The following is a 12,861-nucleotide window of genomic DNA, read 5'->3' on the forward strand; positions in this document are numbered from 1 at the left end:
CCATTTTATTCTTCAGAATGGCAATAACCAGATTAATTTAACGGTGCACAACACAGACATGTCCCTGTCTGACGCTGTAGAGGCTTCTCCACGTCAGGTATTAGGGAGTGGAATCGTTCTCCTCCGTCTCATAAAGGAATTTGACTATGAAGAAATGCAGTTGGTTGGACTCGTGGAAAAATTTAATTGTAAACTATACATGCATTAATACTGTTAGACATTGAAACTTATAACATAATTTATATAAAAATATATGTATGGGATAAATTTTTGATTTGAAATTTGATATATATAACCACTTTCAACAATGTTGAAGTTATAATAAATGATTATCAAGTTCTTTAATACTTTGTACAATATTCAAATTTTATTTATGCATTCTCTGACAAATGTTAAATACATTGCATCGTCATACCAAAGATAGAAATTTCACCACAAAATATACCATCACCTTATAATGTGACCTTGGATTATGACCTTTTGACCTGACTGAAAATACAAGTAGGCATCTGTGTAGCGGATGGATAAGAAGTATTTCATAAAATGGTGATGTATCTATTGTGTCTTTTACGTTACATACCATGTCAGCCACATTCAACGTCACCTATAGCTATTTGACAAGAAATCATAGGCTAATTACATATTTCTACCCGTAATCACCTTAGTTACAATATAGTATGCGAATGATTTAAATAAGGACATTTAAGTTTATGGCGAATTTCTGGGGGGTGGGGGGAGCTTTTGGAGAATTCTCCTGGATTCTTAAAAGTGCTCAGTAATAATGATACACATATAATAATAATAATAATAATGAATGATGATAAAATTTCTTTCACAGGTGAAGGCCGTCGACGCAAAGAATAATTCTATCCTGAGTACATGCAGCGTCACCGTGAATATTGTCGATACGAATGACAATGGCCCAATTTTTGAACAACCAGGCTATGATTTTAATGTGACTGAAAACAACTGTAATAACACAATATTCGGTTCCATAAATGTAAGTCTTACAAATGATATTAATGATTGTGAAATGTCACTTGGACAGGTTATTTCGTCGATTGGCAGCTCTGGTATCAGTGAAATGTTCTGAGAGAGTTGCCAGTTTGGCAAATGAAAGGTGAAGATAACGAACAGTGATCAATCTCATAACTCCTTCAAGCAATACAAAATAGATAGTTGGGCTAACACGGACCCCTGGACACACCAGAGGTGGGATCAGGTGCCTAGGAGGAGTAAGCATCCCCTGTCACACCCGCCGTGAGCCCTATATCCTGTTCAGGTAAACGGAGTTATCCGCAGTCGAAATCATTGTGCCAAGAACGGCTTAACAATCGGTATGAAACACGTCAGACAGCATTTGTCTCAATGATAGGTTGTATTGAATTACAGAGGTACTGCTGCATCTAGGATTTGTTTCATAGAGTAAATTATCCTTGTAAGTAATTAGAATGTTCTTGTCAAATGGGCAGATTTTACAATTCTTTGTAGCATTACGAGAATGATGTTAACAAATTTGCTTATTTATCAAAGTACAATAATTTCCAACAGTATTATCAGTGCTGTCTTTGTGTTCTTTATATTTAATTTTTGTAATTCTTGTATCATTAAACCACTCAAACAGTGCCACATTTGACGATATTATAGCCTTGACATTAGTCCTCTCTAACGGTACCTTCCCATGAGAATCCGGATTAGAGTAGGTCCTCAGTATTCCTTGCTTGTCGTAATAGACGTCTAAATGGGGGGTCCTTCTGATGACACCGCAAAAACCGAGGTCCCATGTCACAGCAGGTGTGGCACAATAAAGATCTCTCCCTGATCAAAGGCCGTAAGCGCCGAGCATAGGTCAATATTTTGCAGCCCTTCACCGGGACCGGGACTGGTGACGTCTGGTGACGTCTCCGTATGAGTAAAAGATTCTCGAGAAAGACGTTAAACAATATACAATCAACCAACGAACGGTGCCACATTTGATGCCGTTAACATTGAGCATTGAGTCATCGACCTTGGATCAAATTATCAAAAATGTATCAATGGAACAGCTTTGATACTGAGTGGGATAATCTTTGTGAATTTACCTTTTCGATGTGTTACACGTATCGCTAAAGATTATGATGTTTCCCAAACACATAAATATCAAGTCTATTTTGAAATAAACCCCGATTTCATTTTATTGCTTTCTCTTTGGTAGTCAACATTTCTGGTTATTAAAGAATATAAACTAATGTTTTCAAATATTTAGTGGTATATAACTACCGCAAAAATTCAAAGATAAAAATGTATCTCAAATGAATCATGATATTCGCCTTTCGCGATGTCCCATCACACTCTAGATAGGTTAACTTTGCGCATACTAGTTACATACGTGTTAATGGTTGGTTGTATTTACTGTGGAATAACTAGAATGCGTGGTGGATCAATTTTCGTGGAATTCGTGGGTACCCCTCACCACGAATTTACATCCTCAACGAATAATAATTACGACAACTAGTACACAAGAATCTTACAAATATATAATGTTATGAAATGTGTGTTGGCCTGTACCTGATATCGGAGGAAATTCAGATTACACTAAACTCAGTTCCATTCTACCATGTTACCATTAAATGATCGTTACGACAGGTAAAGCTATCATGATATTCAATTATTTGTTATTCCATTTAGAATATTATTTACAGAAAGTTGTAATACAAGCAACTTTACCATGTTTTGGAAGATGCAAACACCCGATAGTTTGTTTACATTCGATCCGGAGGTCGTCTCCCACCGTTTGCATCCAGCCATGTTAATAAAAACATGCCACAGCATATAATATGCTTACCTATGCCTCTAATATGGATTTTCATGTTATCTAGCCTTTTATTTTGTGTAAAGAACTCCGTGTGTTCGTTTTTCCCTCCATACTTCGGGTTGAGTCTACCGTGTGCTACCGCTTTAGTAAACTGATCTCCGATTGGTCAGTGTGATATTTATAAACAGAGAGACGCTGAGAAGGCTCAGTTCAGAGTTCGGATCGAGTTCTTAGATCCACCATGTCCCAAAAGCAATTGCTGCAGGATCCAGCGAAGGTGCAGAAGGTGATTAATTCTTGATTTATTAAGGTGTATTTATTGAACGCCGCACCTTTTCCAGTACCAATCATTCCCTTGTCTCATGTTATAGCAGGTTGATCCGCCCCTTCCTATTATTGTTTACATAGTTACCGTACATCCGCACCTTCTCGCCCCTGTGCACCTTCTCTCAATTCAGCGAATACAAGGTGCATACACTTGCACCTTTACCAGAAACCAACTAAGGGATATTTTCCTATTACTTAGGTTCATTTAGAGTGTTTTTATGCTCATTTTACATATTATTCCTGACGGATATATTGCTCCTTTGATCTACCGCGCCAGCTGCCGACCAGGAAGTGACCTGTTTGTTTTACATACGTTGTCCGATTATTACAATAAATTCGTGTGTAATTAAAAGGAACTTTGTTGTCTTGTCAACTGATAAAAGGTACAGAGCCCACATATTATTTATAACGAAATGCTGTAGAATATAGGAACAGTCATTATTCATACCAGGTTTTAATACAAATATTTTAGATACGGCATTTTCCGTTACAATAAATCCACGAAATTACGTCCCCACGAACCCGTAAAAATTCAGCAATCCACAAACATTGGCCCCGCGAATTTAAATGATTCTACAGTAACTATACAGACAACACTGGTCAATATATTGCACAAACAGAAGGACATAATTATATACACAGCATTGGTCAACATATTATGTAACAATACACATGCCACTGGTCAACATATACAGCCATATCAATCATTGTCCACATTTGAAGTGCTTAGCAAATTCATCAACATCTTCTAAAGACAAATAAACCTCCTTAATTTACCACCACATATCTTCTCTTTTTATAGGCGTATGATATGGATTCCGGAAGCTACGGAGCTATTCGCTATAGGTTGAATGGAGACGATGATGAGTACGTAAAGATTCGTAATTAGTGGAAATATGTGGTGATTGCTATCAAGTTCGTTATTGTCTGAAGTCATACAGCTTATCATATTACTAAGGATAAGATAAATATAACATTTACATACTAATACTTCACATAATAATAAAGGTACATCACCTATGAAAAGTGAAGATAACGAACAGTGATCAATCTCATAACTCCTATAAACAATACAAAATAGATAATTGGGCAAACACGGACCACTGGACACACTAGAGGTGGGATCAGGTGCCTTGGAGGAGTAAGCATCCCCTGTCGACTGGTCGTGAGCCCTATATCTTGATCAGGTAAACGGGGTTATCCGTAGTTAAAATCAATACTCTAAGAATCGGTATGAAAAACGTCAAACAACATTTGACCCACTGATAGATTGTTTAAATTGCGAAATGCTGACTATAAACGAGACCCTTCACCTCTAACTTGTTTTTCAGTAATATGTATCAATTCTAAAACTGATCATACTCGAGTAAGTTGAGATATACAGACGTCATATGCAGGTGATAATGGTATATTACTACATAAATATGGAAAGTTTACCCTGGAGAAGCTGAAATCACACCGTTTGTCATGAAATCGAGTTGTTAGTTTAGCATTGATAAAATATATAAGTATGAAGCAGAAGTGGACGACTCTGTGGTGTCTTTAATTTCGACTTCACAGGGTTAAGCCGTTCTTGACACACTGATTTTGACTGCGGATAACTCCGTTTACCTGATAAGGATATAGGGTTCACGGCGGGTGTGACCGGTCAACAGGGGATGCTTACTCCTCCTAGACACCTGTTCCCACCTCTGGTGTGTCCAGGGGTCCGTGTTTGCCCAACTATCTATTTTGTATTGCTTATAGGAGTTATGAGATTGATCACTGTTTGTTATCTTCACCTTGCATCGAATTGACATATGAATGAAAATTATCATTGTTAATAGATAAAACGGCGATATATTAAATGTCGATTGAAGGCCACAGCAAGAGATTTTTTTCTTCTCACGTAGAAGGTTTTGAATAAATTTTGTTTCATATGAATATAAAAATAGGTCAGCTATCGAAGGATCACAATTCGTGCCCATTGCAAATAGAATAGACTGTTGAAAGACCTGATTACCAAAACTACGAAGATATTGTTAATGAGGAACTCCAGCATATTTTTTATTTCAGCTTCAAATTATTTGTGCGTGGAATCAGAGTGGCTGTTAGCAAAGCAAGTTTTTGGAAACTGATCACTACATAGGAATATTTCCTTTTTCCATATTGTTAAAGAAGCAACTGCCTATGATGTCAAAAAGTCTAGTCTTTAATTTATCGTGAGGAAGGGTCCTGAAAATGTTTTGAATAGTCACACGTTTTGATGCTGTTGAATTGAGAAAAGTTGTGTCTTTTTTAAAGTAATCAGACATTTTTCTAAAAATTTACATGAAAGGTGAAGATAACGAGCAGTGATCAATCTCATAACATGTAGTTCAACTTCGTCATTTTTAAGCATGTCTTGAATAGACTGTACCTATTTTGTGTAATCAACGTCTCTCACATCTCTGATTTGACATTACTTAAACTTTATACCATTAAATGTAATGGGCACATTGACGATGTGCATGTGCCTTTTTTAAAAGTGATCAGACATTTTTCGAAAAATTTACGTGTAGTTCAACTTTGTCATTTTTAAGCATGTCTTGAATAGACGGTACCTACTTTTGTAATCAACTCCTCTTACAGCATTTATTTGATATCCATCAGACCTTGTACAGCTGTTATGGAAGCATTTAAGACGTATATTTGTCTATTTGGAAGTGATCAGAAGTGATCAGACATTCTTTGAAAAATTTACATGTACATGATGTAGTTGAACTTTGTCATTTTTTAAGCGTGGTACCTACTTTGTGTATCCAATTCCCCTCACAGATTTTACTTGACATTTTCGGACCTTGTACATTATAGATGTTATAAAAACATTGAAAATATATGTGACATTTTTAACGTAATTCTGGTGGGGGTTTTTAATTCTACATTTAATGTCATTTTTCCAGTATGTTTTGTACTGACTATGATAGATACCATATTATAAAGCAACCCGGACATTTCTGTTCTTGAATCGGTTTTGTTATACACCACGTAAGTAATTATTGGTTTGGGGTATGGGGATATGAACTGAAATGCTTGTCTCAGTAACGGTTGAACTACTATTCTGTAATGGAAAAGCAGTATACATCCACGCTATTATAGATGAAATAAAAATTGCTTAGCAGCAGGGTCTAATCTTATAACACTGAAGAGGTCACATTAGATGTGTTTCAGCGTGTTTGAAAAAAATTTCACATGTTAGTGTTTGTTGTCTAAAACATCGTTTATAATGTAGTGTGGCAGTGCCGTAAGTTACAATGTGAGGAAAAATTGAGACTGAAATCAACGATTAGTCCTTTTTAGTGATATCACCCGAGTCGGACGGAGAGTAAAAATCATATACCGATATTTTTACAAGACCAATGCCAGATATGTCTAAGTTTCAGTGAATAGGTGGAACTCCGTTACGACGGGTATACTTTTGTTTGGCGAATATTGAAACAAGTAGCCTTTTTCATTTTTCCCAATTAAGCTGTATCTTGAATACCAATGTTTGTTTGTGTGAGTGGGTTGGTGGGTGCATGCATGTGTGTGCGTTCCTAGCTGGGTGCCTTCCGAAGTCATTGAACCTGCTAAAATGTGAAATACCGTAATAGAAGAACATCACTGTTGTAAAATGAAATAAAAAAAAAAACAGCTCTGTAAGTTGGGTCTACTTTCGTCCTACAAGGAGATACAATATAGCTTTGAAAAACCAGAAAGTTTCTTTTAATGACCGAGAATAAATGTGCACTTTCTCAGATGAACATAATTTGATCTTTCATCAAATCGAAATAGGATATATCAATCGTCGACTATATTACTTATTATGTATACACGTGAATTACAGCTTCAGCATCGACTCTATAACTGGACAACTTTCCGTCGCCTGTAACTGTAGCTGTTTGGACCGGGAAAGACAGAGTGTTTATCACATGACATTGGAGGCACTTGACGGTGGAGAAAAAATGTCGTCTGTTCCAGTAAAAGTAATAGTCCTAGACGTTAATGATAACAGTCCTGTGTTTCTGCAGCCAAAATATGAATTTGGAATCACAGAGAACTCCTCGTTGCTGTCAGGAATGGATAACTTTACAATTCATGTAGGTCACTACTGTTGTTAATTGTTTATATACTAGTACTCCTTAAAATTATACATTTCTTGATTGAGTTTAAAGACAACATGTCTGGGTCAAAGAAAACTGATTATATTGAGATTAGTTTGATAATTTCAGGCAATGGATGACGACGAACCACTCACGCCTAACAGCCTCATTACATTTGCCATTCTGCCTCGACCTGACGCCCTGGATAAACATTTTGCCATCAACACTTCCACTGGGTCTATCCGGATTGTGAATCCTCTCCGATTCGATCAGTTGTCGTCTGCTCTCGCCGGAAGGCTAGATCTAGCAGTTACTGCGCATGACCACGGCAATCCCAGTCTAACCTCCACTGTGTCTGTGATAGCTTTCTTTCAAGTACTGAATTTATTCTGCATCACATCGTTTCTGTAATTTTGATATGTACGACAATATCCCCTTGTCATCTATTCAATGATCCATTTGTCTAATTATTTATTAGAGTTCTTCAAATTTGTCTGTCGTCTGCCTGTCCTTCGTTAACCTGTCACATTTACTTCTTCATTTTGTTCAACTGTATGTGTCAGCACCAGAAACGCGTTCAAGGTTACTTAGGATGGTAATGGGAAGATTTTTTAAAAACTTTCTAAAGAACGAAAATTACGATTTGTGATCACAATATGCATTAGTCCTTATGTAGTGTCGATTTAAGTTTTTTTTCATCAGATGCTGACGCCTGCAGTAGGAATGCATGGGTCCACTACCTTTTTCCATGCGTATCGATATATATAGGGAATATGTTTTGAAATTTTCTTTTTAACAAGAAGTCTACAATATGGCGAAACTGTACGCAGGCATCCAAATGTGGAAAAATATTCAAGTCTGTTCAAATCATGGTACACCAGAGTTAATATGTCATTATTTTTGCATTTAGAAGTTTGGTTGTCAACATTAAATTAATGTGTTATATTTTTAATTTTTAATATCAAAAATGAAAAGAATTTCTATCAAAACACGTGAACCAATCTCTTTAAATCAAGGTGAGGATTGTAGTCAAAAGACCTCCCATTTCTAAACATAAACGTATTTACACATGGAGATTCAAATACATATACCTGAACAGGATATAGGGCTCACAGCGGGTGTGACAGGTCGACAGGGGATGCTTACTCCTCCTAGACACCTGATCCCACCTCTGGTGTGTCCAGGGGTCCGTGTTTGTCCAACTATCTATTTTGTATTGCTTGTAGGAGTTATGAGATTGATCACTGTTCGTTATCTTCACCTTTCATATATATGTCCACTAGTTGAAACATTTGTTATAAGGGGAATGTACTATTCAGAGTGAGTTAGTGAAATTCGTATATGGATCATAAAATTTTGTTTAGTTATAACTATTGAAAATCTTTGTATTCGAGAATTTCGTTGACACAAAATAGATGTTGTTTTAAGCCGTTGTCTAATTTGAATGTTCCAGTCTCCTGCAGCTTGCAACTGTGAGAATTCGATATCCACAAAATCAACACGTCCCCCGCCTCATATGGATAGTTACTCTGGTACGTAGAATTTTATATACTTTACCTAAACGAAGTGGAATCGGAATCCCCATTGTCCATTCATCTTTCCATAGATATATGCTCTTTGGGCCAGTAATTGTATGATTCATTGGCCTTGGGTCAGGAATTCTGTTGCTGCTTATTCAGAATCCTCCCGACTACTGGACATAAGGCTGTGATGTCGTTGCTATAATTTGTATACACATAAGATTTCTTCAATTTGCGACACCTGGTTAACTCGGGTTAACTTTAGGGTGAATCGACGTATCGAGTAATCCTAAAACGTCACAAATACGAGGGGTGGTCGATATGTAATGTGTATTGTACGGTATCTCAAAAGCATTCGACTCAAATAGTGAAATGAACATTACATCCCTTCAAAGTATTCTCTGCGGTTTAAAATACATAATTTCAATCTCTAAATCCATTTCTGAATTGCGTCACGGTACGCTGATTTGGGTACACCTCTGAGGCACTGACAGATGGCTGAGCCAAGGGCTTGTCGGGACTTGTAACGACGACCAACTAAGAACTTTTTAAGTTTTGGAAAAAGTCGCATGGGGCTAGATCTGGAGAGTATAGTGTGTGTGGCAAGACGGTAACCTTATCTGACTTCAAATATTGCTTCACAAGCTCAGATGTATGTGACGGAGCATTATCATGAAGTAAACGAACATGCCTAAATCCTGACACAGGGCGTCGTTTATGATCATATTTCTTGAGCTTTTTTTAGTATAACATCTCGGTAATACCAACCTGTAACACTTTTGCCCTTCGATACCGGAATTTGTACGGCTATACCATCACATGAGAAGAATATGCAATAAAGAACCTTCTTTGTGCTTATGGTTCTTTTGGCAACTACAGGTCTTCTACCGTGTTTAGTTAGCCATATTTTGTTTCCAATTTTTCATATTGGTTCGAAATAGTGAACCCATGTTTCGTCACCAGTAACAATGTTTGCAAAAAATTTTTGATTGAATTTGGGAAACATTTTGATCAATTGCTTAGTGATATTTACTCGTATCTGTTTTTGGTCATCTGTCAATATATGCGGTATCCATCTAGCAAAAATCTTTCATACTTTCAATATACGATTCAAAATGAAATACACCCGCGATAGCGATTTGCCAACAGCTTTGGCAATATCATGAATCGTGTATCTGCCATCACTTTCAATTATTTCCCTGACTTTTGAGACATTTTCCTTGCCTGCTACAGTCACAGGTCGGTCAGATTTTGCTGTATTTTTGACGGACTCTGTGCCAATCAGCTTTCTCCACCTACGAACTGCCTCATAAGATACCTTATCAGACCTTTAAACTTACCCCAATTCAGTAAGAATCTGCATTACTGAATGACCGAGTTTTGTGAGAACTTTTATAGCTCTCATTTCTTCAATATTCTCAATCCTTTGCCAACCATTTTTACAACAGTGGTCAACGACTGGCTCTATTGCAATGACTATACGTTTAAAACTATATGGAGCTAAAGACTCGTGTTTATACCGTTGGAGCTATTCAAGAGTATCATCATCCACGAAATCGTGGAAAGCGTTATCGCGCTGTGGTACAATACATATTACATATCGAACAGCCCTCGTGTAACCTATTAACCTTACCCAATAATGCCTGGGTTCACCCACACGCATTCGAGTAGTTTACTTCACAATAATGACTGTAAACAGTGTAGACGTGTCTTATTTATAACAAGAGGCTTTGCAAGAATATCTGAAAAGTTATTTCGAGTTTATCAAACCAACTTTGCACTTTCCGATGCCACCATGTTTGTTTACATGCGATACATTTCGGATCGCTGAACAGTAGCATACATTCGTACTATTCCAAAATGGTTTGCGCATATGTATGGCGTGTATTTAAATGAACCCACTTTAAATTGGATTTTCGAAGTAGGCCCATATTTTTGATGATAAATTGATCTACTACACATAATTTTTTTTTAATAAGAGCAGCCCGTCAGCACTAGATCTGCCACTGTCTTAGTATTAATCCCATTAGTTTGACTATTTCTAAGGGACCGGTCAATATTCATTGGGGAGTTGGGACCGGTGCAATATGCAATAGGACACATATTTTTTTACTTACATACTGATAGGACTAAATAGATGATAGGACTTCAACTTTTTATTTTTAACACTGATAGGACAGCAATATTTTTATTGCAAATGTATCAATGAAAAAAAAATTGTTAAAAAGTATTTCAAACATTAATTTCAAATCCTAGAATTTCTCTATTTTACAAACAATAGTACTGAATTGTATGCCTGCTTTATTTCATGTCCAAGTTGAATATACTAGAGACAATTTGCAATAAAATACTAAACCTTTTTTTTTATATATATTTTCCAGACTTTATAACGATACAATACTGGCTGACACGTTGCCCAGTATAAAAAGGTGTCACTCTGTGGAGTCTATAAGGGGCACAGGCTCCTACAGTTTGATTGGTGTCCTCGGATTATCCTTCGAGATATAAAAGATTTGTCGGTTGGTGTCCCTCGGATTATCCTACGAGATCTAAAAGATTTGTCGTATGTACAGTCAAATGATAATCAGCTTTGGTACAAAAATCAAAATTCATATACCCAAATTAAAGATTGTAAGGTTCCTTTAAGAGATATCATGTGCTTGATCTCAAAATGTTCCGTACAAAATTGTAAAACTTCTGATATACCAATCATTAGAAACTTCAAACGTACTGTGCGATTACATATGCCTGAAGTGGGGTAAATCAAATGTAGATTCTAAAAAATTCTAAAGAACTTTTAGTAAACTTGAAATCGCAAAACTTTTTTTCAAATCAACATCAAAACATATCACTTTTCAACACTTTACACGACAATTACTCACGACGAATTAAAAACTAACCGTTTTACCTTCATAGACAGTTGCTTCTTTAACAAAAATGGAAAATGCAAATATTACACTCTAGTGATCAGTCATCTTGAAAAATTGCTTTGTTAAACGCCACTCTGATTCCACTCACAGTACTCTGAAGTTCAAATAAAAATATGCTGGAATGCCTCATTGACAATATATCCGTGGTCTTTAGTGATCAGGTCTTCCAACAGTCTGTTGGAATCCCCATGGGCACGAATAGTGCTCCTTTGTTAACTGACCTGTTTTCATATTCCTATGAAGCAGAATTTATTCAAAACCTTCTACATGAGAAGAAAAAATCTCTTGTTGTGGCCTTCAATTCGACATATAGATATATCGACGACGTATTATCTATTAACAATAATAATTTTCATTCATATGTCAATTCGATATATCCCAGTGAACTACAAATAAAAGATACCACAGAGTAGTCCGCTTCTGCTTCATATTTAGATATTTTATTGAAAGTAGATATTAAAGGCAAACTGACAACTCAACTTTATGACAAACGGGGTGATTTCAGTTTCTTCATCGTCAACTTCCCATATTTATGTAGCAATATTCCATTATCACCTGCATATGGTGTTTATATCTCTCAACTGATTCCATACGCAAAAGCTTTTTAGCTCACCTAAACCGAAGGTTCAAGTGAGCTTTTCTGATCACATTTTTGTCCGGCGTCCGTCTGTCTGTCTGTCCGTCTGTCTGTAAACTTTTCACATTTTCATCTTCTTCTCATGAACCACTGGGCCAATTTCAACCAAACATGGCCAAAAGCATCCTTGGGTGAAGGGCTTTCAAGTTTGTTCAAATAAAGGGCCATGTCCCTTTCAAAGGGGAGATAATCACAAAAATGCAAAAATAGGGTGGGGTCATTTAAAAATCTTCTTCTCAAGAACCACTGGGCCAGAAGAGCTGAAATTTACCTGAAAGCTTCCTGACATATTGCAGATTTAAGTTTGTTCAAATCATGGCCCCCGGTGGTAGGATGGGGCCACAAGGGGGATCAAAGTTTTACATACAAATATATAGGGAAAAACTTTAAAAATCTTCTTCTCAAGAACCACTGAGCCAGAAAAGCTGAGATTTACATGAAAGCTTCCTGACATAATGCAGATTCAAGTTTGTTCAAATCATGGGCTCCGGGGGTTGGATGGGGCCAAAATAGGGGATCAAAGTTTTACATACAAATATATAGGAAAAATCTT

General features: G+C 36.7%; 1 protein-coding gene across 1 annotated transcript in view; it reads left to right on the forward strand.

Annotated features, from left to right (window-relative positions):
* Positions 1 to 12,861, forward strand: part of LOC125669264 (cadherin-23-like) — a 63,729-nt gene that overhangs the window by 47,679 nt on the left and 3,189 nt on the right. Inside the window, exons 17-19 of the mRNA XM_056163833.1 lie at positions 6,966 to 7,218; positions 7,351 to 7,596; positions 8,675 to 8,753. Of these exons, the coding sequence (XP_056019808.1) occupies positions 6,966 to 7,218; positions 7,351 to 7,596; positions 8,675 to 8,753 (578 nt within the window). The remainder of the gene's footprint in view (positions 1 to 6,965; positions 7,219 to 7,350; positions 7,597 to 8,674; positions 8,754 to 12,861) is intronic.

The sequence above is a fragment of the Ostrea edulis genome, chromosome 4 (genome assembly GCF_947568905.1).
Source record: "Ostrea edulis chromosome 4, xbOstEdul1.1, whole genome shotgun sequence".
Classification (NCBI taxonomy): Eukaryota; Metazoa; Mollusca; class Bivalvia; order Ostreida; family Ostreidae; genus Ostrea; species Ostrea edulis.